We start from the raw sequence: 26,850 nt of genomic DNA on the forward strand, positions 1-26,850 counted from the left end.
CTCAACATGAGCACCACATAGGTCATCCGCCTTATCAGCCTCTGTTTAGTGTCTTCATCCTAATCAGCGCACACTGCACCATAGCCTCTGAGTAATCACAGATCTACTGACCGAATCCGAGCGACGAGGGTGGGGTTTGGCATGTTGCAGAGAGGCGATTTGAGAGGAAACGCGGCTTGTTAGCGAACGTGTCAGCTGTTACGGGGACCTAATCTGTTGTCTAATCGCTTACATGGAGTCGGCACAGTTAGAAAAAAAATGAATAATTCCCCTTTACAGCATGTATAAGACACAAAGCAATAGTTCTGCTCTAATTTTGAAAGATCTGTTTGATAACTCGAATTCAGATTCATATGTTTTCATAGTGGAATAGACTAGATTCTGTTTACATTTTATTGAAATAGAGGTAAACTTTTATACAAATCAAAGGAGGAGATGTCAGCAGAAAAATGGTAAATGCACAATAATGAAAGCTGAATGTGGTGAATGTAAAGTTTTGGCTGTTAAAGAGGAGAAAAAGACACAAAGTGATTCTCTAAGAAAGGTTGATGTTGCAAACTTATAGCATTTCCGGTTAATGAAACTTCACTTGTTCTTATCTGTGGTTTGATTAAAATATTTGATACCTCTCTTATCTGAAGAGAGGTAAATGGTTATATCCTGGTCTTTTGAGTTTTTCTGCTATGCTAAACTGCTTTGCTGCTATCTGTAGACTCAGTGAACAGAAAATGGAGTAATGATGTTTGATTTTTAAACCCAGTCAAGACAAAAAACAAGTGTTTTGCTAACCTATCACACTACTCTATGTTGGTGGCTGCATGGACAAGGGGCTCCACGGTGTAGTGGTTAGCACATTCACCCAACATGTGAAAGATCAGCTGTTGGAGAGCAGGAGAGGAGATGAGCCTGACTCTTACGGATTCTTAAGCTAATACTCATTCTTTGGTTACAGCGTTTATGTCTATTTGCTTGCACAGAGCCTATGTGACCAATGCAAACGCCAGAAAAGTGCGCCGGAACAGGGATGGGCGTAACAGTGTAAAACAGCATCAAAGATAAAGAACTAGCATGAGAAACTGTTTCACTGCAGCTCTGTGTTATAACTTTGATCAACTCGGATGGTTGCCAAGGACTAACAGCAGAGTAACATGTAAAGGATGGTGTGCAAAGGTGTTAACTGGTTGTGTGTCGGTCACTGCAGAGACATGTTTGAGTCAAAAGCCAGCAGCTGAAAGTACCTCTTAGGGTGGTTTCATGGAGAACTCTTTGTAGCATCAAGCAGTTTGCCTGCATGACTCTCGGATACATGCAGGAGCCCATTCCTGGAGTTTTACTGTATGGCATGATTGCTGTATTTCTTCTGTTTACTTTGGTGAACAGAACACGATAAACTAAAACATCAAAGGCTGGATCCATGAGTACTTATTGACACAATTTAAAAATGCTAAGTAGGGGAGGAGGTTATGACTGTGAGACACTTATAATGACTTCTGTAATAAATTATCCGCTTATCCATGACCAGCGATCAGGTTTATCAACAGCTTACTTCTTTCTGTTAATAAAACTGTCCCGAAAACCGTTATACTTGTATGTTCCTGCAAAATGAAATGTCAGAAATCTGTGCCTATATACTAATAAACACCTTCTTAGATGAAGCTCTCAGTTGTTTAACCAGAACAAATAGGTGACAGGTGGTGTTTGATGGTGTGAAGAAAGAAAGGAAATGAGCACAAGTGAAAGTAGCTTATGCAGCGAGTACCCTGACAGCAAACATTATATAATGCAACCTTTTCTCTGATAATACGCTCTATAGGTAGATGTATAAACACTTGACAAAGTCCTCAAAACCACTTTTGTGGTAGTTCCTGCTACGGTCTCTGGGAGATTTAACCATGAAGCTGCACACATGCATGCACACAGATTTGCATGATAATATGATACAATCTGCAGTTCTGCAATCACTCAGCTGTAACTTGAATAAGACAGCCCCACTGTGCTTTTTGAGGCTAGGCAGTCACTCAGCACACATGTTGTTATCAGAGAACAGGGGTTACAAGATATGTAACCTAATGTTTGTATCATCATTGAAGTATGTCTTCATACTCTTTGAAGACTTTTATCATAGTAATTATCAGGATAATATCATATACGAAGGCATTGTTGGAGAGATTAGAGGTTTATTAAATTTTGTACTGGCCTGTTTGGACCGCTGTTTAGCCAAACAGACACGGGGCTAAGTAATGAGGCTGTGTGGGGAGGTATGTGGCTGCAGAGACTGTTCCCATGTGCAGAGGGTTCAAAGGGCTCAGCCCTGGCAAAAAGGGCCCTGCGGCAACAAGCTACTGCTGCCATAATTGGGGAAAAGCCATGTAAAACTGTCCAAGGGAGGCCAAGGACAGCTTAATTATGTTGTGAAATTTAATTAGCCAACTGGTGTGTGTGTGTTTATACGTGTATGTGCACGTGCTTCTGCTTTTAACTGAGTGACCTTGATGCAATAGAGCTTTTTGCTTGGGTTTTATTGTCTATTTTGAGAAAACGTGGCAGATTTATGGTTTTATTCCCCGCGGTTAAAATGGGTGGATGGGAAATGCTTGTGCCGTCAGAATGCATTATTCTAAAAGCGATCAATGCAGGCTTACAATTTAAATCATTCAGCAGAAGCAGGTAGCACAGACGTGCATTTGTGTTCCTCGCGTGTCCACTTTTCCTGAACGTCGCATGTTTTTCCAGTTATCTCTGCTTCTCCTGCAGCAAATGAGCCGATAATAGATGTCACACAGGCAGATGGTTTTCAGGGTGTCACAGGTGATTTTCATGCTGCTGTTTTTGCAACACATCCAGTTTGTTTAGCTCACTAGAGGGATAAATGCTTGACCTCAGCGTTGTTGTGCCTGCTCTTTCCACGTGTGCAGCACTAATCTCTTGTATTAAAAGTAAACATCTACCTTTCCTTTTTATTAAGCTATCTTCTAATTAGTCACCCGGGAAATACGACAGGTAAACAACAATTACAGAGAAGGTGCTATGTTAGAATATTCCAGGGAATTATCACTCGATTAAACACGTTGTCCAGAATGAGATATGCTGTCAAATAGGGCTGCCACAAACGATTATTTTGATAGTTGACTAGTCACCGATTATTTATGCGATTAGTCGACTAATCAGATCATCATCCACTGGACGTAAAACTACAGCTTATTGCACCAGCAGCATCTGCTCTTCTATAACTATCATTAGCTTACAGCTTTAAGCTTTTAAGGTGCTAACTAAAAATAAAGACAAGATGATAGTTTATTCAATTTTAATGAAATTTGCAGATTGTTTTGGTAAAGTTTAATAAACTCCTTGCTATCTAAAATATAACAGGACACTGGAGTATATTCTCCAGCATCTCACACTTCTGATAATCAGCTGTCTGCTTGATGTTTATTCAGCTGTGTAAAAACTATAACTTTAATCTCAGCCAAACCGATTTACTCAGGAACAAATAAAATACTAAAAAAAAAAAAAAAGCCAAACAACAACATTTTTAATTTATCTAAGTGACTCATATATATTTAACCTGAGTCGCGAAAGACGGCGGTGGGTTTGAAAACAATTTGCCGGGAGTCCGGTGTTCTCACGGCGCTAGTGACCTAGCCCCCGGCTAGCTATCAAGCTAGTGGGTAACAGACGTCTCCGAAAACGTCGGAGCGCTTTTGAAAATATGTGGTGTCCTGATAAACTGAGCAGATATTTGAGGTTTACACAGCTACATTCTCGCCTGAAAATATGTTAAACGTTTATTTTGTGACCCAGAAAGAATAATAAGAGTAATATTAAAACTAACTAGCTACCGCCATTGTTGGAAACTAAGCTGGGCCGCGCTATGAATTCTGGGACACAGCTGCTTCTTCTTCTTCGGGGTTTAACGGCAGCTGGCATCCTTGTACATGCAGTGCTGCCATCTTCTGTTTCAGTCCGTTATTACACTCTTAAATCCTGCTATTATTCCTGCGTCTTTTGCGATCTTACAAAGCTTCAAACGACACGTCGACTATTAAATCAGTCGTCGACGATTTTGATAGTCGACGTAATCGTGACTAGTCGACAAATCGTGGCAGCCCTACTGTCAAATAAAAAACAAAACAAAAAACACTTTAATGAGAATTCACTGTTTTTATTGGGTGTGAGGTCATCATTGTTCATTCACTCCCTTTTTATTCTTGGTTAGATCATTTTGAGTAGGTGTGGCAGGTTGGAAATGGTCTTGCGTAGCTGTTTTCCTCATGCATTTAGTTATTATATTGATCTACTTCATGCTGCAGCATTGCCATTCTGAAGTTATGTAATAAAGGCAAACAGCAGATTTATGATTGTTTTTCTGGTGTGTCATAATGTCATGCAGGGGAAGAAAGTTGGTAAACAGCACCAACTTTTTTGGATACGGACTACCAATCTGATACCAGTGTTAAATTAATACGCTGTAATGGTCACTCTGAAAGAGAGACTATGAGTGCATTGTTTTACATGTAAGACCTCAGGCCTAGAGATTGGCTGGCAACCCCTTAGAAACCACTGGTTGCTAGGGTAAAACCTGTATTCCCTGACCAGTTGGCGCATTGTTAGCAAAGGCAGTAAAAAAACTTGTGATTGCTTTGGTTCCTAGCAGATTGCAAGTGGTCTCCCCCAGTTCGCATGAACAATGCAGACTTGTCTGCAAACATGATGAAGTGCCAAGTGCAAAAGAAACTGGAGAAAAACTGTTCACCTTCAAAATAAAAGCTGCACTAGGTGATTTGTTATTATTATTATTATTATTATTATTATTATTATTATTATTATTATTTATTTTATTTATTTTTTTAAACTTAGCCTCAGCCTGTACCCTCCAGTAAACAAAACCTAACTGGTTGGGGGGATGTTTTTTCCTAGCGACAAATGGTTACCAGGCGGTAGCCGGCCAGTCTCTAGGCTTGTGTAACATGAGGCCTGATTTAAACAGTACGGTCTCCTAAAATAAAACATAAAACTGTGAGGCGATCACTGCGCATCTGGACAAGACTTGAAAAATCAATCTTTAAGTTGTGTTCAAGTTGTTCTGAATGTAAAGAAATGACTTCCCGTGGGTATTGGACATTGTAGTGGTTAACACACTGAAAGGAAAGAGAGATTCCTGGTTCGATCCTGGGAGAAGAGACAAACCTCTTCAGGGTTACGTCAGGAAGGCGATCTAGAATTAAAAAAATCAGCCAAATCAAACACCTGCTACCTGCTGTGGCGACCCAGTGTGAATAACAGAGCAGCCGAAGTAGCAACAATCTGATCGGTACTAGAGATGGACCGATCAGATATTACATATCGGTATCGATACGTAATATCGGCTGGTAACTGTGCAGGGCCGGGTCTAGCAAAGTTTAGCCAGGGGGGCCGATAGGGCATGAACATGGAAAAGGGGGCACAAAGACATACTTTTCTTTCTTATTCTAATTTAAAATGTCGAGCTTTTAATAAATAATTATCCGAATCTTACACCCAAAGTTTTAATCTGATGTAAAATGCATAGAAGTCCATTACTGTATATAGTAACTATTAAGTCTGATATACCCTAGTAAGCTATACTACTTTTTCCTTTGGGAAGATACCATCTGTGCAGTCTGCAGTTCTGTTGAAGAAAGATGTTGAATCTATTTAATTATTCTTGAAAAATAATTTATTTCTGTGCATTTTTTTTTCACACTGCATCAAATTAAAGTTGATTACGTCGATTAAGCATCATGAGGTGGTGGGGGGGTTCCTTATTTATTTATTCATTTTTGCTGGAAGTTTGCAACCCTATTAGTTAGGTTGCTTACTCTTTAAAATACCAGAATAGGGAGGATGGAGTAGGTCTAAGTTTATTAGACTGATCAGTGTTGCTGAACTATGAAATATTTTGGGTGCAGTGTATTTTTTGCATACAGGTATAACAGAATAGCTTTAGTTTTTTTTGTTTTGTTTTGTTTTTTTAACTTGAGTATGAACTTATACAAAATGCAGCAAGATATTAAAAAAACAGTTTTATTTATTAAAAACACACTATATCGGATTCATATCGGTAGAGCTGGGCGATATAACGATATGTATCGCGATATAACTTTTACTCGATAGAGAAATTAAGCTATCGCGATAGACCTCGCCGCTCTTGTCCTCTTTAAAAAAAAAAAAAAAAAAAAAAAAAAAAAAGGTCAGCCAATCCAAATTAAGTAGCGCAGAGCCGAACCAATCACAGCCGCAGCGTCACGTAGCGTGACTTGTTACGTACAGCACAAGTGCCAAGCCGCACGTGTGTTTGTTTGGGAAGCAGCCAGCGGGTAATGGAGCCAGCGCGTAATGGAGGAAATGAGTGTGCCGACTAGAAAAATCAACCGAGCGTGACCGAAGAGAAAACAGATGATGGTTGCAATGCCGGAGAGATTGTCGAACGGAAGAGCCATAGAAGTTCCGTAGTGTGAAGGTATTTCGGCTATTTCAAGTCTGACAAAAAACAGAGTAGCGTGCACTGTAAATTGTGCCGAAAGCAAGTCTGGAAATACAATGAACTGGTGCATGCGTCACACTGTGCGCCACGTTATTGTTTCGGTGAAATGAATTTCTACAATACTGTTACTGTTAATTGTACTCTCTGCAGTGTTTAAATGCTTACATATACACACAGTTACTGTCCCTCCACACATACGACTCGGTTCTGCTTCTATGCCCCAGCTTTGTTTACTTTTTCCCACCGAGGCTTCTAGACTTCTGATTGGCCAACATTTCTGCACGGTTAGGAATCTAGCGCCACCTGCTGCTTTGGCATGTTCATAGCAGCGTTTTCCTTCATTTCTGCCTTTATGTGTGGACGGGATTATTTTTTAAAACGGAAACGGAAAATCTCCGTTTTCAAAAATACCCGTGTACCCGTGGACGTAGCCTCAGTCTCTGACTGGAAGCGCTAATTCGTCATTCGGCTTTTGTCAGACTAAAGTAACTGTTAAAACTGTTTGAAAAGCTCAGCTATACAACAAGGAGAGATTGAGAATTTCCTTTTAGTTCTCAGTTTATTTGATATTGACAAAAGTTAGTCAGTTTTGTCTGTTCTTCTGTAAAACAAACTAAGATTTATTTTTAGAATTAATATTTTGTTTCTAAGTGGAATTGACAATTTAGTCTGTTTCGTTTGTTCTATTTTGAAACTTAAACGCTTTAGCGGCTGCCTTTTGTGTAGTTTGCAATATTTGCCTTTATTTATCTGAAAAAGTCTCATGTTCCTTAAGTACATCTACCCTGTTGAACTTATTATGGGAAATAAATATTTAAATAAAAACAAGCTGCTGATTATTTCACATTTTACTTGTGAGCAACGGCACATTTAAATCTTACAAATATAGTTATTTGGCTTATATCGTGATAGATATCGTTATCGCCTGAAATGAAAAAAACATATCGTGATATGAAAAAATCTCATATCGCCCAGCTCTACATATCGGTATCGGCCGATATCCAAATTTATGATATTGGTGTCGGTATCGGACATAAAAAAGTCGTATTGTGCCATCTCTAATGGTACTGGTATAAGAATTTGGAAAAGCTGGGATTTCTGTATCCCCGCCTGCTTCAAACAACAGTGACCACACATTATGAAGGCTGGGTTGCCAAGCTTTGCAGAGTCAGTTGACCTGTGAGTGAATAAATGCTGATTTTACCCTTTCCCACTGAAGGCAAAACCCAGATGTTCGTGGGTGTTTTGTTTTTTTGTTTTGTTTTTTTAACCAACTGAGAAAAGATTTAACAAGATAGGATGGGGAAAAAAGCAATAAAAATGTGAACGTTTATAATTAAATTCTGAGCTAAGAGGGCGTCAAAATCTAACATTTCACTTATTCACTGATGTAATTGACTTTAGTCTTTATCTTTAAGCGGTGCACAGGATTATGTCAGTCAGTGCTGGGATTTCTAACGGGGAAATGTGAGTTATGGGGTGTGTTCGAATGTGATGTGACTTCAGATGTAGTTGTTGTTTTCTCTGGCAGGGAATGAGCTGAGCGATACGGCCTCATGGTGAGATTTTCTTGCATGTGGATGATGTTTATGATGATGAATTTTCCTTGTGTGAAGCCATATTTGTTTTTGGGGGGGGGGTGACGGTAAATCAGCTCAGGGGTCACGCTTGTGGATTTTGCATTGAATGGCTTTTGTAGTACTTCTGTACATGTAACCACCGGTGGAAGATGCATGTGTTTTTATTATTAATACTGGTCATTATTTTAAATCCCTGGTGCTTTGTTTGCAAAGCGCTAAACATTAATCTGTGAAACTGCAAGAAAGTGAGATGTATAGCGTGCAGTAACGGCAGGTCAGCCTCATTTTCGTGTGAATAATTTGTAATAATAAACAACCAGTAATTGCACAAAAGTTCTGCTTGAAATGATGATTGATGCCTCGTTCATTATGAATGAGCACTTCAGCTCTATTATTGAGCAAATATTTGTTGTTCTTATGCCGTAACCTCTTCAGGTTTGGTCTACCATTAAAACAAATATTTAAAGGTTGCAAAGTGTCTTTGCTGTTTTCTGATATGAATGTTCACAGTCACCTTTAAAGGCATGAAACCACTTCAAAGGTGTTAAAAAGCATCATCTCTTCCTCAGGCGCTGGACCAGGACCGAACCTCCCTGCAGAAGGTGAAGAAGTCAGTGAAGGCCATCTACAATTCAGGTCAAGGTGAGAGTCTGTTTCTAAATCTGTCAGGCTTTGCTGTGCTTTGATTAATGTTTGGATACAGCCTTGTAGCCCTTTCCTGAAAGTCAAATCCCCAGAGCCCAGGATTTGTTAAATATCTTTAATAAGAATGAGGGTTGCTGCTTTTTTGTGTGTGTGCGTGTCTGGAATGCAGCCTTGTGTTGGACAGATGGTGTTTGTTGCATGTATCGGGCAGTCCCAGAAACCAACACCTGAGTTTGTTTAGTGTGTTGCTGTGACATGGATCCTCAGTAATTTTCCACTGAACGCTTGCGAGAGCCTCCTCCCTGTAAAATGACAGTTTGTGATGCTTGACCCACAAAAAAAGTTTATTTTTTCTCCTCAGAAAAGAGTCTGTTTACCTTTGTCTCATTGTGGCTCTTTTGGAGAAACAGCTGGGTTAACTTGAAGCCAGCTGTTACGCAAGTTTTTAGTTTCCTCCGAGTTAAAGTAAGATAAAGGCCTTAATCCTGTTAGTGTTTCATATGTGATACACGAGTTTTTGAGACCTCTGCATCATTGGTGTGATTTATTTATCTATTTTCCCATGAGAAAGCTGATGTATACTATCAGATAATGCACAGAAATGCCAATAATTTCATAATTGAGGCTTTAAAGGGTTAAAGTGATTGCAAAACAGAGACTTGGACGTCGCTCTGATGGTTTGCTCAGTTAAAATATATTTAAAAATTGTGATATCAGTCCCAGCAGTGTGCCAGCAGTGCTGTGGTGGCAACTGTTTGATCAGTTTACCCCGAGGCCACACAAACTGAGATTTTTCTTTAACCGAAGTCAACTTCTCCAAAAGCTTTTCATCATTTTTGCAGTAGCTGAATCACTGGTGTAGTGAGAATAATGCAAAGTTGTATATAGAAATGTATGTTTTAAACATCATCTGGGATTTCCTACATCTTATCACTGTGTTGTCATGTTTGGCATTGAACCGTGGCAACAAAGTAGGAGTAGCAAGATTTACAGCAGAAGCCTTGAGACTAATCCTAACCTTCCCCTTTTTTTCTTTCTTTTTTTGCATAAAAATGATTGAAAACGATGATCGAAAACTTGTATTATTTTAGAATATGTGTCATAGATCTTACAGATCTAACAGTCCTGCTACTGTGATATGAGGATTTTAAAAAAAATATCAAAACAAAACCAAAAGATGACCAAACGTCGACTGTCAGGGCCCCTAAGCCTGAGCGAGAACCTCCATCTCACTTTGTCCCGATCTTATTTTAAATAAATGCGATATACCTTCGTCCTTATAAATGTTTTCCTGTTGTTTATATTTTTAATCTAACCCATTTAAAAATGTTAAGGTTGTTTTATTTTTTTGCTATTTATCTTATTTTGACTTTGTGTTTCAGTCTTGCTTGGCCTGGATTAAATTGATATGAAAATTGTTTATACAGGACTGTGCAAAAGTCTTGAGCCACGCCTCATTTCTTAATATTTTGCCATAAGAATGTGAAATGGGTGCATACACGCAAATGGAGGTTCAGGCATGAAGATGGGTGCACACTATGAAGCTACAGCAACAATATATTAATGTATTAAAAGATTTTTTTTAAATGATGCTGGCTTTAAAGACACATCCCAGAAAGTTGATGTAGCTCATCTGGATTCAGTGTTTTCCGTGGTAGAAACTTTTTGTCACGTCATCCAAGTAACTTCTTCAATCTTGGTCATAAAAGTCTGAGTTTGTAGCCCATTGTTAGACAGCTATTTCTGGTCATTAAGCAACAGTATGAGGTTAGAGGAACCTGCAGGCAGATAGATGAGTGATGAAATATTTCTCCCTCTGAAAATGCAACGACCAAACGAACCTGGATTTTTGAGCGTGCATCAAAACACCTCCAAAGACGCTCTTTACCAATCAGAAGCAACAGTGCTTAGTATAAAATTACCAAAATTAATGAAGATACATATAATATTTTGTGTTCTGTCTTATCTTTGGTTTTGCTAGGATTTTATTTAAATCCTCGAGGTCGTTTCAATTTTTCTGTGAGCTGTTTTGTAATTTTTCCTCTACAACTCCAACAGCTAGCAGCAGCAGGTGCTCAGGTTTTATACGAGGCACGACGAGGTCACGTCGCCTCAGACGGAGACGCCAAGTGTAGTCTGCATAATGGCAGTCTTCCAGGTGGCTTGTTTCTGTGTACTTAAATTTTCAATTTCATTCATGTAGAAATCACATTTGTATGGAAAACAACAGAGAGCTTGCACTCCTCCCAATTTGACCCTTTTGTGTGACTCCTCTTTGGCCTGAAACTCAACAGACGATGTAATGTAACAATGAAAGTGGAAGGATATTAAGAACTTGAACTTCTAAGCTTGGTGAATCTAAAGACCTCTCATGCTACCCCTCCACTGTAACCCACTTCTTTCCTGCTGGGCTCCTAAACCCCTTAAATACCCAGAAAATCTGTAGAAAATACAGAAAATACAAAACGTCCTCAATAGTAACTTCAGGACTGTTTGAACTTTGAGTTTCCACTGTGACGCGCGTCCAAATTGGCTGCTGTGGGGACTAAGCTCTGCGGGTTTCTAGTCTCACCTGACCTCCCTGCCAGGTCTCCTCTCTAGATTTGGCAACAGTCTAAACACGTCCCCCTCCACCTCCTCTCCAGCTTAACGACAGTGACAGATGGATGCTGCTCTTTGACTGACTGCTCTCGGGGATTCTCGCAGACCCTGAGAACAACGTGTCTTGTTCCATTGACAGTAACTGTATATAAAGAGGACTTGCTGTTGTCAAAATGTATAAAACAAAGTTTCTCAGGAGTGAAGGTCATGTGTCTTATTTTATTGCTTGTGTTGCTGCTCTGCTGAAGGAACTTTCCACTGCAGAATCTGCTGAGTATTTCTGCCACATTTGTCTTATTGGAAACATCCCTAGGAAAGATTTACACTTCTGTTTGTTTCAGGTGTGTGTCTGTGTTGCCTTTGAGAACAAAAAAAAAAAGCTGGACTGAAATACTTTCTCTATCCACAGCCTTTTTGTTTCTCACTTTCTTTAACTTGAGCTGTAAAATCTTGGCTTTAGAACATTCTTGGTTATAAATTTACAAAGCTCTCCAACTCACATCCAGATCATCGGAAATAAATATGTGCAAAGCTGAAAGCAGCTGAACTTGATTCTATAAAGTGAACTTTATGGTCCTCTGACAAACCTCCTTCGCTTTGATTAACTTTGTTAGTCCATGTTAGAGACCGGGTTTGCAAGAGGCTGCATATTCTTCTTTTGGTCTCTATTAGAGTAGCTTTGCATACTTTTCAGATCAAAATAATGCTTATTTATCTTATTCTGGTGCAGCCCCTCAGTTTATTCAGCTCCTCTCCCTCCATGCTCCAGTCACATGATCTCAAACATTTGAGACTGATCGCATGACCACAAATTATTGCATTATGTTCACTGAACCTGTGATGTCACTGCCTTTGAAACAGTTCCTTCAAAGACGGGGATCGGGTCTGCGGCACCTCGTAGTCAGCTGCCGTCAACATAGTGAATTTGGTGTGCCAAGACAGCAATAAGACCGAGTCAGTCTGCTATCAGTTTGCTGTTTAATGTGATCAAGTTGGCAGTTTCATGCAATCTGTGACATTTTGGTAAATTCACATTTACTAATTACATTTGGAGTCCAGCCAGAACCTCACAGATCTGAAGCATTAATTCAGAGATTGCGCCATAATTAGTCACATAGTTGCATCAGGTGGCTATTTAACAGCAAAACCCCATAGGCATTTATTGCAACCTTTCTTTTGAATAGACTTATAACCATAATACAATCAGCTGGGAATAGGGCTACCACGATTAGTCGACTAGTCACGATTACGTCGACTATCAAAATCGTCCACGACTGATTTAATAGTCGACGCATCGTTTGAAGCTTTGTAAGATCCCAAAAGACGCAGGAATAAGTAGCAGGATTTAAGAGTGTAATAACGGACTGAAACAGAAGATGGCAGCACTGCATGTACAAGGATGCCAGCTGCCCTTAAACCCCGAAGAAGAAGAAGCTCTGTCCCAGAATTCATAGCGCGGCCCAGCTCAGTTTCCAACAATGGCGGCAGCTAGCTAGTTTTAATTTTACTCTTATTATTCTTTCTGAGTCACAAAATAAACGTTTAACATATTTTCAGGCGAGAATGTAGCTGTGTAAACCTCAAATATCTGCTCAGTTTATCAGGACACCGCATATTTTCAAAAGTGCTCCGACGTTTTCGGAGACGTCTGTTACCCACTAGCTCGATAGCTAACCGGGGGCAAGGCTAACTAGAGCCGTGAGAACACCGGACTCCCGGCCTTCACTTAGATAACTTTAAAATGTTATTGTTTGGCTTTTTTTTTTAGTATTTATTTGTTCCTGAGTAAATCGGTTTGGCTGAGATTAAAGTTATAGTTTTTACACAGCTGAATAAACATCAAACAGACAGCTGATCATCAGAAGTGTGAGATGCTCCAAAATTTACTCCGGTGTCCTGTTATATTTTAGATAGCAAGGAGTTTATTAAACTTCACCGAAACAATCTGCAAGTTTAATTAAAATTTAATAAACTACCATCTTGTCTTTATTTTTAGTTAGCACAGACCTTAAACACTTAAAGCTGTAAACTAATGATAGTTATATAAGAGCAGATGCTGCTGGTGCAACCTACAGCTTGTAGGTTTTACGTCCAATGGATGCATAATCTGATTAGTCGACTAATCGCAAAAATAATCGGTGACTAGTCGACTATCAGAATAATCGTTTGTGGCAGCCCTAGCTGGGAACCAGTTGCAGAGTATGAGATGAGTTGCAGATGATCATCGGTGCAGACAGTCATATTTACTGCAACGTGTTGAGAATCTGTCTGTGCTTTTAAATTAGATGATGCTTAGACTGGTGAAGGTTTGCAGTTGTCTGAGAGTGACTGTAGTCAGTCCAAGTCAAATCAAAGATTGTGGGTGATGCAGTCTCAACTTCTGGGAACTATTTGGTTGCAATTTGCAATTGGTCGTTAAATAAGAAAAGACTCGATGTAATCACTGATCAAGCGTTTTGTTTAGTCTAAAGCAGAGATGTCAAACTCATTTTACATCATGGGCCACATACAGTCCACTGTGATGATGAGTGGGCCGGAGCATGTATCAGAAACGGACAGAAAATAAGTAAAGGCATAACGGGTCCGCTTTTTAAAAAAAAAAAATGTCGCAGTACTGCCCACTCAAGGATTTGGCCACTGGGATGTGAAGGGTTTGGGTGAAGTGCCTCCAGGTGTTAAATGTCCTCAATGAAATGACAGGGCAAGTTTCCGCTCTTGCTATTTGGAAGATAATAATAATATTATTATTATTATTATCAATAAAGTGTTATTATTTTTTTATGTCTCGTCAATTGAATTCTGAACTGTTCGTCGAGTGAAGAGCTGCGACTTGAGATCAAGTGCGTGAGTTGGCCCAAATCTCTGGGACGGAGACTGGGAATCTGGGTTGATGATTTCACTCGGAGTCGTTTGCCATCCACTTAGGCTCATCTTCCTATACCTGACAGCCAATGTGTGGTACATGGTGTGTGCGACACCTCTTTTTGATTGCAGCTAGATACAGAGTGGGTCAGCGACTGTAGCAATAACTACGGTATATCAGAGGTGTTGTCTTTTCTTTTCTTTTTCTGAACTCATAATGCAAGCCGAGCGCTCTCCTCTGAGTGGGTTTTAGAGGTCATTAAAGCTCATTCTTCTTTCTTAGAAACATGTAAAAGGATCTCAAGATTTTCTGATATGATGTGGAGAAAAATGCCCCAAGAAGCAAAGTTTCTGGCTTTGTTTCTGTTCTCGATGTTTTTTAACAGTTTCAAAACAGGACATAAGAGGTTTCACTTCCTTTTTTTTTTTTTTTTTAAATAAGCTTATACTTCTTAAATATTAAATGTCTAAGCAGAAAGAGCTTTTAAGGAACTTAAAGCCTAAAACTGATTCAAAAAAACATATAATTCACTACCTGGTCGCTGTGTGTGCACCTGAAGAAGGACACTGATGTTTTTTCCCCTCAGGATGTCATTAAAAGTTATAGCATTTAAACTGACCACTGCCCCATCCCCTTCTTTAAACAGACCACGTCCAGAATGAAGACAATTACGCCCAGGCTCTGGATAAGTTTGGCAGCAACTTCATCAGCCGGGACAACCACGACCTGGGAACAGCCTTCGTCAAGTTCTCTTCCCTCACCAAGGAACTGTCGGCACTCCTGAAGAACCTGGTGAGTCCAGCCTGTCAGCACTCAAAGTGTCATTAAAATAAATGGCTTGGAGAGCCTTTACTGCTGGCCTGGTCTATGCAAGGATAGAAAGAGGAATCCTTTCCATACACAGCTTACGTTCGCTGTCTTCACTTGGATCAGTGGGATAGATTAGGATTACTTTAGTTTAAAGGTGAAGATTGAAAGGTTGGATGAAGCAGCTAACACCCGAGTTATGCGTTTGTACAGGTTCCAGCTGAATAATACATGTTCATCAATCTCTGCTCTCGCCTACGCAGTCAAAACCATCATGGCGACTGGACAGTATAGCTGACTTTATCCACCTTTTTCCTTACCAGACGGGCTCTTATCTGCCTGGTGTGGATTTCCCCTGACGTTTCTGTTGAATAATGTGTCCTGTTTGAATCCTCTGAATGATTGTTGTTGGAAGAGCCAGACCACGCGCTCTCTCTTTCTCTTTCTTTTGCTCTCTCTCTCATCCTGTGTGGCTCACGGGGAGATTAGACTCCATAAATAAACTTGGCAGCACCAGGAACAACTGCATGCGTGTTTGTGTGCATGCGTGTCTGTGTGGAAACCACCTTAAATCACTCACCTGTCTGAGCTGCCTGCATATTGAAGCAAACATCTCTTGACTTTTTCATTTTGAGTATTTCATCGAGTGCATTTTTCAGACTTCAATAACGGCGCCCTGAGGGCAGCTGGTGTGTGCGTGTACTACAAATGAGTATCGATGAGCGGCGCTTGCCCTAGATGTCCTACATGTGTCATCAGCTGAAATTTAAGGATTTCGCAAACAGATAGAAGCAGCTTTTCTGTGTCTTCTTCTCTGTTTTCCTTCTGAGAAGACAGTGACAGTTTCCAGGATGGCTGTTAGAGCACATCGGCAGCCGGCCAATGAAAGATTGATTCTGACAATAGCATATGCAAGACAGGCACTTAAGAAGCACATTAGCGCCCATTAAGCATTGTTTACTTCCTCGAACGCTGCAGTGAGGCGCTGTGGACTTGGCTAACAGCAACAACGGGACTTAAATGCTTAGTGGTGTTGTGAGTGACCTTGCTGATCCTAATGGTTAGAGCTGCTGAGCCTAGCTGCGGCAACCCGAGCTGCTGCAGACATCGTTCTTTGACGGACTCACTTGCATGTGCGCCATTTTCCTGTGGCGTTTGCTCGTTGATTCAGCCAGCTGCAGCAGGAATGTGTTGATAAAGTGCAGTGAAGGTTAAAAAAACAAGGCTGGTGCTGTTTTGTTTTTCTCTCAAATCCAAAGATGCACTGAAGATGCACTGCTTTAAAACTGTGCTTTTTCATTTCATTTTAATGGGATCAAAGGCCTGTGTGTAAAGTGGAAGGAATGGTTTGTACTTATTACTTAACTGCAGACCGTTTTAGCATTTTTCAACTCATTGTTTTAGTTTCACATCCCCCGCTTTGGTTTTGATTCATGCTCATTACTTTAATCTGACTCAGGATTCATTGTTTATCAGTTTTCTTATTGATCCCTGATTTTATTTGTTTGTTAAAAAATGGTCCTACTTATGTGTTTAGCTTTTTTTTTTTTTAACATAATGTTGAAAGCTTGTATGTGAATCAGCTGTGCAAAAACTCCACCGACATGTTTGATGTTACTAATCCTGATTTATTGAACAAATCGGAGCTGGTTGCCAATTCCCATTATAGTCTAGCCCCCAGTAAAAGTTGTATTCAACACTCCATGACCCAGTAGCAGACAAAGCTGGTGATTTGCTGCCACAGCCTTTAGCAATTAAACCACGCAGTGCTAACTGGAATAGTGGAAACAAAAAGTGGGGCACACAAGAGATGACTCGACTTCCCGGCACTGGACATTCGATGGGAGAGCTCCTTTCCCAACAGGAGAAACTGGCAGTGTTGTGGTGGGCTGCAATAATTTCATGTCATCTTTATGAACTCCTACTGCTAAGAGTAAATATTACACTAGACAGTCATGATAGATGTTGGACAGGTGCTCTCACGTCTGCAGCTTCATGCAAACACTGAGCTGAAACTGATTAGACGATCACCTCTTGCAGGATCTCTACTTCTGGATTCCATACTGAAACCAACATCAGAGACTGCTTGCAAACTTTCAGTGAAACTTGTTTCTGAGTTCGTTTGAGGTGATGAAGAAGTCACGCAGATGTTGGTTATTTTTTAGAGCCTGAGTACGACTACATTCAGAGTTTGTCATGAGGTCCTAGAACAGGAGTGCCAAACATAAGGCCCAGAATTGACTCTGATCCGGCCCACTGACAGTTTTTCAAATGCTAAACATTTACTGTCAATTTATGAAAACTAGTTCTAATAAATGAGAACTTTATATGCTAAATTTGGAGTTCCAGGACCGTCTATGCACGACTTAAAATGAGTTTCACATTCCTGTTCTAGATGCATTGGATCATGTCAGATGCATTGCATTTGCATAAAATAATCTAGAGTTTATGCAGATGTCCCATCTCTGGATGCGTTGCACAGGCAGTAGACAATGAACGAGAAACACAGAAGCGAGAGATCCTGTGGACACAGTAACACTCACCAGGCAGCCTGAAATGTGTCTAAGCCTTACTGTTGGTGTTGTGTGATGTGTACAGCCAGACTATTACTGCGTTGTTTTTTTTTAAGTGCGACTGATGGTGATCCCATTTTTTTAATGTATCTGCACAGCTGTGATTCTATTCTGCTGAGAGCATTTGAAACAATGAAACTGCTCTGCTTGTCAACAATGTGCTGACACCATTCAGCAGTGTTTACCCCAAGTTTCTTCCTGTGTGTAACGTTGAGTATGCTGTCGGCACTTGTTGGACATCATATTAGCTAAAACCGACATGTCTGTTGCAATATTTTTCTATCATATGTATGTGACTTTGTCTTTGTTTGCAACCCGCCCTACTCAATCACGTGTTCAACAGCCCAACTTGGCACACAGGTACATCTTAGGACCCTGAAGGTCCTTAACTATATTATGACGTCATCACGTTGCCTAGCAATAACCTGGCAATGGGATAAAATTACCCTTGCACTTAGGGCTGCACGATTTTGCATAAAATGAGAATCACGATTTTTTGGCTTAGAATTGAGATCACGATTCTCTCACGATTTTCTTTTCCAGTATAAATATTTATTGCTGAAGGTTTAGTAGCAGGATTGTAACCTACAGTGTATTTATGGTTAGACTTGCTATGCTCATGAGTAAGGAACATTTAACCCGGTGTTTTAATACTTTTGGACAGATCTGTGGCACAGCGGAGTGAGTTATATCGAGCTCTGGCTGCACAGACAATACTTGTTTGTAATAGAATTTCATTGTTGGTTCTTTTTGTGGTTTTACTTGGCAGTCCCTTTAACGTCTGCCTCTGATGCTATGGTTTGATATACGAACTAAGTTTTCTCTCCTCATTATAAATCCTCTCCCTCCTCCTCCTCTTGTCTCTTTCAGCTCCAAAGCCTCAGCCACAATGTGATCTTCACCCTGGACTCGCTGCTGAAGGGTGATCTGAAAGGCGTGAAAGGGGTAAGATTTACTTTAAAAACAATTTCTCTTCTTCCTCCTTTTTTCTCTCTCTCGACTCTTCCGGGGCCCCTAATAGTACATCTCAGTGGGGCAGGGGGATAGATGGCCGGTCAGCCCATCTCTCTATCAATTTCAAGTTGTGTGCCTGTGATTAAGAGACTTGGAGGATAGACGGGGGAGTTTAGAGAAGAAACTAAAGATCACACTGTAAATCTGGCTGAAGTAAACACTGCTTTTGTGTTGTTTAAGGCGAATAACTGGGCCATGAACTCTTGATGTTTGAGGTACAAGGAGGGGCGTGGGTGCTCGTTGGGCATTGAGGCCATAAATCGAGAGTGTAGTGAAGCATTTGCTGGGCCTCAAGCAGCGATCCAACTCTTCAAATAACTCCGTCCCTCCTGTGACCTCCTTTGTAGTTTGCTGATTCTTGTTCTTCTGTGTTTCTGCAGGACATAAAGAAGCCCTTTGACAAAGCGTGGAAGGACTACGAAGCCAAGTTGTAAGTGGATAACTTAAGTGTGCTGTTGTATCTGCGCTGTTTGTCATTATGAGTCAAGCTTTAATGACATTACAGCAGTTCTGCAGGGGCCCTTAAAGAGTATCACAGAATTTACAGCACACAAACCCAATGCGAAAAACAAATAAAGGTCACATTTAGAAATGTAGCCCTTGTAATGATTAGTCCTGTGGTTTTTTTTGTCAGTACAAAGATAGAGAAGGAGAAGCGAGAGCACGCCAAGCAGCATGGGATGATCCGCACCGAGATCACCGGGGCCGAAATCGCAGAGGAGATGGAGAAGGAACGGCGTCTCTTTCAGCTCCAGATGTGCGAGGTAGGCCTTTGTTTACGTCTAACAGCTCTATATTTGCAGGAGGCTCGCTTGAGAGTCAATGATTAAGATTCAGTTTAGAGAAAAACAGATACAAAAGCAACAATTTTGCCCAAAATTGTAAAAAATAAATAAATAAATCACAGAGGTAAGACTTTATCTTAGTGGGATAAGTGTTAAAACATACAGCAGCATACCCACTAGCCTGCTCCTGTCACTTCTGTCTTTTACTTTAAAAAAGAAAAGGATCTAAGCTGATTGAAATAAGGGTCAGTAAAGGATCTACAAACTATTATTTATTGATATTAAAAAAGATCACTCGCTTAATTTCATTCAGTTCATATTTTTCCCCTGGTCCTCAAGATCCTGTCAGGGTAGCTGTCCACAGTTGGTGTGTTTTCATCAAACCCACAAAAAGTCGCTCCAACAGCCAACGGGGCAAGAGGAGCACGACCAAGAGAGCTGAAATCAAGTTATAGAAACAGATTTTCAAAACTTGACCATGATGCCTTTCATTTTTTTCCTCCGACTCTGTAAAAGCAAAATGTAACCACAGTTGGTAAGCTTGTTCTCTATTTCTGAACATCAGTGGCGTCAGGCGAATCCACAGCCTGTGGGGAGAATCCCAGCTGATTGGCTTTCGTGACGTAGCATTTTTTTCCTCAAATATCTTTATTTCAGGATTTTTCAAGTATTTTAATCACTGCATGGCCTTTCCCTTTGACTCTTTTCTATTAAAACTCCGATATATTTCAGGATATCGAGGCTCAAAAGTTTGTCATACAAAAAAAGAAAAGGTGATTCAGGCAAAGACTGAAACGAAATGCAGGAAATTCAAGAAGGTATAAATATAGAAATATGTTTTTGATACTGATACTGTCACCTAATGGCTCCTGCTTCCTGTTAGCTTGAAATATTAAGACAAAACCACCACTACACACACACACACACACACACACACAAATGAAGAGCAAAGTTTATTAATAGACTGTATAAAAGTAAACATTTATGAAAAGCAGGCCAAAGGTTAAGCTCTGCCAAACTGAAAACCAGTAGCAACAGGTGAGAGGAATTGGTTAATTGAAATTTACGGATAAATTATCATCATCAACTTGTGCAGAGGAGGTCAGGAGAGAGGTACAATTGTCATGGTTTGGGCTGTTTTTCAGTCAGAGGTGTTGGTGTTGTCAAATTTGATGAAAGTATCAACACAGAAAAGTGCAATCAGAGTTTGATCCTCCATCCAACACCAGCTGAAACGTGTCTGATCGGTAATGGTTTCACCTTTTAGCATGACAATGCTCCCAAACGCAATGTAACACTAAGACTACGTTCACACTGCAGGTCTTAATGCTCAATTCCAATTTTTTGGATCAAATCCGATTTTTTTTGTCTGCTCGTTCACACTACAAATAAAATGTGACAGCAAACGCGATCCAGTGTGAACGCTCAAAGCGGCCCGCATGCGCAAAAGAAGACGTCACACACAACGCGCTCTGTTTAGACCCAGAGCAAACAGTACTGTTTGACTGCTTCGGACTTTACGTTTCCCAATTTTGCTTTAAGTTATAAAGTTATTTTGTTATTTACATATGGCCTAATAATTATCCGTATTGCTGTTTTAGAGAGGAGCGGTGCTTCAAAGGATAGTTGCAGATTTCTGTCAGAATCTGCAGATTATGCAGTACAAATAAAGTGTTCACGTTTCTCCAACGTTGTCTTCCCAACAGTTTCACTGACATCTACACCGGATGGCCAGGAAGCGTTCGCGATGTTTTCTCCGGCGCTGATAATTGCCGTCTGTCTTGTGTCAGTGACGTAAAAGACGGATTTAATGCGACATGACCGTTCAAACAGCAGTCGCTTTCTAAAACTTCAGATATGTATCGGATTCAGTACCACATACGAAAGTGAGGTCGGATTTGAAAATATCGGATTTGTGCTGTTCACACTGTCAAACCATGATCGGATATGGGTCACATAGGGTCAAAAAAGTCGGATTTGATGCGCTTTCGCCTGCAGTGTGAACGTAGCCTATGTCATGGATCAGCCTAAGAGAGTTCAGACTGTGTTGAAAAACAAAGGTGGTCATCCAAATAATGACAAACTCTCTTTTTGCCTTTTATACTATATGTCTATGTATATATTCACAAAATTTGTCCACCTATTTCCCATTTTCCTGTAAATATATAAAGAAATGAGGGGTGGCTCAAGAATACATGACAGTGAGAATCCACGAGTTTCTTCTAATTAATGTTGTAGTTTAGCAAAATATGAATTAGTAATTTCTTTTGGTTAAATTAGTGATTTGTCAAAACTGTAATGTGCAGCACCATGTGTAGGGTTTCAACATACACCTCTGCTACAGTAATGCAAGGCGTGTATTTTCAGTCTTTGTTTGTCAGCACTGGAGCTGAACTGGTTGTTGCAGTGATTGCATGTCAGAGGATAAGAATAAGAAGAAAAAGAGTCGATGACATAAGTTAGATATTTGAGCTCTTACTAAACAATCAAACGTTTGTCTTTAAGTGCTTTCAGATGTTCATCTGGTGCCGTGAACGTATTTGCTGTTAAACATGTTGTAACTCTGTTTGATATTAGCGCACAAAGAGCAAACTTAAAGAAATCTGACAGCGAGAATTAAGTGTAAAACAATTGCGAGCTCCTTATACGCCCATGAGAATCAGAACAAACTGTTAGAGCTCACTCTGCTCTGCCAAAAACGTCTCTAGTGGTGGGTGGTGACGCCTACGCCTCGTTCACTGTTTTATCCTGGTAGGATTTTTTACATAATGGACCAATGGCTGCTGCACTGCTGTTGGCTGTGTGAATTATTCACTACAAAACTCGCTGCACTTCTTTTGTGCCCTGCCATGCTGATCTGCCCCCTTCTCACTGTGGTTCTCAAGTATTTCCTTGCTCACATTTTCCACCTGTCTTCCAACTTCTCCTTACTCTGTTACAGAGCACGTACTGAAAGTCATACTTGATTACCACTGATGTTTTCCAACGACTTCTAAAGCTAAACATGAGCCAACATGAGAATATTAAGAATCTCTGAGCTAATCGCTAACAGCTCAGCTTCACATTAGAAAAGGAAAGTACACCCTCTGTCAGTTCTAAGGTTTTATGTATCAGGACATAATAAAAACAATCTGGTCCTTGGCAGGTTTTAAAATTAGATAAATAAAACTTCAGATGAATAGCAACACTTGATATATTTCACTGTTTTAATTTAGAAAAATTAGGAAAAAATCTAGAAGTAGTGTGTAAAAAAAACACTGATTACATCTACAGGAATTAAAAGGATGAGTAGCAGCCAGGAGCTTCCAATTCAAATGCACTTGATTAGCTGATTATCAGCAAGTAGAGCACCTCCATAAAAGTGAGATTTTGGCAGTTTGATGGTCTGAAGCAGTAAGATGTGTTCACACCCTGCAGAGGAGGACCGATATCTGCAAAGACTGCTGCTGCCCATCAATCTGAGAAGGGTTTTAAAATCATTACCAAACAATATGAAGTCTGTCACTGTACAGTGAGAAAGAGTATTTACAAGTGGAAACCATTTAAGCTCTTGTAGTGTTGCCATGCTTAGAAGAATTAGCCACATCTCGGACTCTACAGGCCTCAGTTAGCATGTTAAAAGTTAAAGTTCATGAGAGTACATTTAGAAAAAGACACAACAAGTATAGCTTGTTTGAAAGTATTACCTACCTCTCAAATCTCTAATGCACAGAATATCTGCACAAATGCCTCATACCAACTGTTAAGCAAGGTGATGGAGAAGTGTCGGTTGGGATTTTGCATCCACAAGACCTGAGCACCTTGCTGTCGGCCATTAACTCCTTCAAAACGATGTGAGAGACCGATAAAGCCATACAGAAAATGATTACTTCCCGTTATTGCTGCTAAACGTGGTTCTACAAAATGTTTAGTCACAGGGTGTACTTAGTTTTTCACTGCTTCTGGACTTTGAGTTTTTGTTGAATAAATAATAAAATAGTGTAATCTGTCATGTTGTTGATCACCTGAGGTTTTTTTTATTTTATTTCGGTAATCTGGTAAGGTACCAAATTATATTTCATTATGTCCTGTTATGTAAAAGTGAAGAAGGTGTACTTTTTTTGCACTACTGTAGATGCTAATATGCTAACCTTCTGACAGGTATTCTCACCAACTCTGTCAGGATGCCAGCATATGGTGTGTTAGCGGTGTTATAGGATTGTGGCTCTAAAACCAAAGCCCTTATCTCATAATAGTTTTAGCTCTCCTAGTAACGGCTTTTAATGTGGTAATACCAGCTGCTAATCCGCTTGGCTGCTCTGTTCAGTGTTTGGAGATGCTAGTGTGCATTTTAGCTCACTTCCACATGACCCTTACTTGCATTTTTTTTCTGGTATCATGGAAACTTTATTTGAATCTCAGCTTTTATAGGTCCCCTTAAGGTTTATTAAGATGGTATTTTTTTTAATCTTGTGTCCCTGATGCACATACTTGGCGCCTAATGGCGTGAGCTCAGCTAATCAAGTTTATTTTCGCCTCTGAATGTCTTACAATTAAAATCGTGCTGCTCTTACAGATAGACATGGGATTGTTATCAGCGGGAATCATTTACGCCTTTGCAAAGCAAATGATGTTTGCATGCAACAGAACCTCTGTAAGACAAGCCAAGGTAAAAATAAACCTTGATTAGCTGAGCTGTCATTATTATGCAGCGGCTTTGTGCATCTGAAGTTGTTTGAGACTCATTTGAATTCATAATAAATTATATTGGGCACACAAGTTTTAAAATAAATACATTCTGGGACTTTGAGGAAACTATGGAGCTCCTAATCTTTAGCTATAAGTGTCTATGTGAGATTCCCTCACTCTTTAAGTTTTTATCAAGCGTAGTATTCACACGTTTAGCATTTAAAGAGCTTCATTATCGTGAATTTGAAGTTGTTTATGGCCACTTAAATACAAAGGTCACTTTATGTACTTATTTCTTTTTGTTCTGCTTTTAGTCTCTTCTGACTTCACACTATGTTTATCAGCTAGTCACAACCGTTTCCTGCTGAGCAGCCACTGTTAAGAGCTGCAGACAACTTGATCTGCAAATGCTGCTACAAAAGGGCTGAAAAATGAAGTGAAACAGTAAAAGAAGAAAAACATGAGTAAAAAATGTGAAAAAGTCAAATTATTAAAACATCAGATTTACAGATTTTTAGTAACAGAAAATTTTAATGATGTGGACGAGTGAAAAAAGTAAATCCAAAATGGAAATGAATGGAAAATAATTAGTGCTCGAATTGTGTTCAAGAATATTTTGCAGAAATAAAACAGCTTGTAAGATAAATAATTACAGCTACAGTTCAGATTGTCAGCCAAACACATGAAATGTGGCCTTTAATTCTTTGGTTATTGATTCGAGTTACTCCTGAAGGTAAAAGTGGTTTTAGTGGTTGAACGTTGTTGCTTGATTAATTAATTAATTGTAGAGAAGTCCGGCTCAAATTTGGGTTTAAAAATGTGAATATTTAACAACATAATTTTTAGTTATAAATAAACTTTTGGCATATTTATAAAATATTTGTGTTTTCCCGTTTTGATCATTTAAATTTGTTGCGCACTGTCAAATCTCCCAAAATCAAGATGAGATCTATTTATTAGAAGGATGGCACCGAAGCAGAAGGTTGGAAAAACATTAAAACCTCCTGAATTAATTAAATAGAAAAATATGATACAGAAAGTTAAGTTTACAGGAAGAATGTCCCCAAAATTAAGGAGGAAGCGTTTGAGCTATTGAGATATGGCTGGAAATTATAAACATCCTTTTTCTTTCTTGTAAGGCGGCATGTAAAAACATGTGGATGTATTTGGATACATATAATGTACTCCTATCCTATCCCTGCCCCCCCATTCAGATGGCATGTTTGTTTTTATATATAAATGATGTTTTTCCCCCCTTTTTATCCTTTTAAAATGTCAAGTATTTAAAAAAACAAACAGGAAAGTGGTTTTACAGCCAATCACTCTAAAGCACCGTAAGAAAGAGGAGAAGCCTTTCATTCATTTAAGCCTACAGAGAAGCTTCATATTGTTTATGATGATCATCTGCAGGCTCAACACGGCGCCTCCTTTCACGTTGTGTTTCATACGCTGCTGCAGAAATGTTTGAACCGGCACTTGAGGGAGATTTATCTTCGCATGATTCCAGAAGACCATCACATTATCCAATTTAGCAGTCCGCCTCCAGCTGATGCTGAATGCCAAAGACGAGTTGTAGCTCCTACATTACATTAGCTCCGACTTCCTCTTTCGCTGGCTTCCTCAGTCCCAGATTTGATTTTAAAATTCTTGAGAGCGTTGCACATCCGTGCTGATTTGCTTTGTCCTCCCAGACCGACAGGAGTCCTCTGAGCAGGATAAAAACATCTTTGTGGTTTTGACCACTTGTGTTTTTGTTTTTTTTGTTGTTTTTTTTAAAACGGCCTCACTGAAAACGCCAGTTTGATGACTTTGTGGTTTCAAGAATATATTTATCTTAAAAAAGAACATGTTAACGCACTATAATGAGAACATAACTGCTTGGTTCTGTGTATTCGGGACAAATATAGCTCAGTGTAGAGGCTGAACACGGAGTTTTAAAAACTCCATGACCCACCAGGCGCTGGTGTGCCTGTGGACTCATTAATATTTATATTCAGAGATGTCAAACCACTTCAGATAATGTATGAGCATGAGCTGGCAGGGCCATGGATGTTTATGTTTTTATCATTGTTTCACATGGTCGTGCAGATTTGCTGTAAGATGAGATGAGCTGCGTTCAGGGACGTTACCTATACCTAATGTATACAATGGTTGGTGTCTCTGAGTTATAACATGCATCGGTGTTATAAAAGTTCGGATTTGCAGCTAAAATAATATATAGATTAGAGTTAAATTCTACTGATGGGAATTAGATGATGCTGTTCTGTAATTTTAAAAAATGTTGTCTATGTTTTGAAGCATTTTGTAAGTGTACAAGGTGTTGTACCAAAAAAAAAGAAAGAGGAGCTACAGTAATCATTGGGATCAAAAATCTCTTAATCAACAGCCACAGAGGCTGGAGATATCAGTGGTGCTGCTGTTGTGTGCAGGGCGTTTGCTGCAGTCAGTGGTACAATCTGTTCATCCCACTTAACCTCATTTCTCTCACACTCGCTCGTGCGCTCGCTCTCTCGCCGTTACTCAATCACCAGATTACAGGACACTGTCACTCTCTCACCCTTTTCATCCCACGTTGCCGGTGAACGAGCGCGGAAAGGCCGGGCTCAGCAGGCTGTGCTCTGCTCTGCCCAGACGCGGCAGCAGTGCAAACGTCGCTGCTCATTAACACAAAAGAGTCCAAACTCGCACATTCGGCAGCTCGCTGCGAAACACTGAACCTGCACAAGCCTGGCACAAAATGTGGATAATCTCCCGTCCAACAGGCTGTCTGAGGCAGACAAAGCGGGGGTTGCGTGCATGCACACACGCATAT

General features: G+C 39.9%; 1 protein-coding gene across 4 annotated transcripts in view; it reads left to right on the forward strand.

Annotated features, from left to right (window-relative positions):
• The window catches only part of asap1b (ArfGAP with SH3 domain, ankyrin repeat and PH domain 1b), an 84,093-nt gene that overhangs the window by 21,333 nt on the left and 35,910 nt on the right, over positions 1 to 26,850 (forward strand). For all 4 annotated transcript variants that reach the window (XM_085468164.1, XM_085468162.1, XM_085468161.1 and 1 more), the window contains exons 2-6: positions 8,652 to 8,724; positions 14,838 to 14,983; positions 18,442 to 18,516; positions 18,966 to 19,015; positions 19,220 to 19,349. In XM_085468164.1, coding sequence (XP_085324290.1) covers positions 8,652 to 8,724; positions 14,838 to 14,983; positions 18,442 to 18,516; positions 18,966 to 19,015; positions 19,220 to 19,349 — 474 coding nt within the window. The remainder of the gene's footprint in view (positions 1 to 8,651; positions 8,725 to 14,837; positions 14,984 to 18,441; positions 18,517 to 18,965; positions 19,016 to 19,219; positions 19,350 to 26,850) is intronic.

The sequence above is a fragment of the Copadichromis virginalis genome, linkage group LG9 (genome assembly GCF_057382275.1).
Source record: "Copadichromis virginalis isolate Kocher_CV1m ecotype Utaka linkage group LG9, C_Virginalis_male_GT1.1, whole genome shotgun sequence".
In the NCBI taxonomy this organism is placed as follows: Eukaryota; Metazoa; Chordata; class Actinopteri; order Cichliformes; family Cichlidae; genus Copadichromis; species Copadichromis virginalis.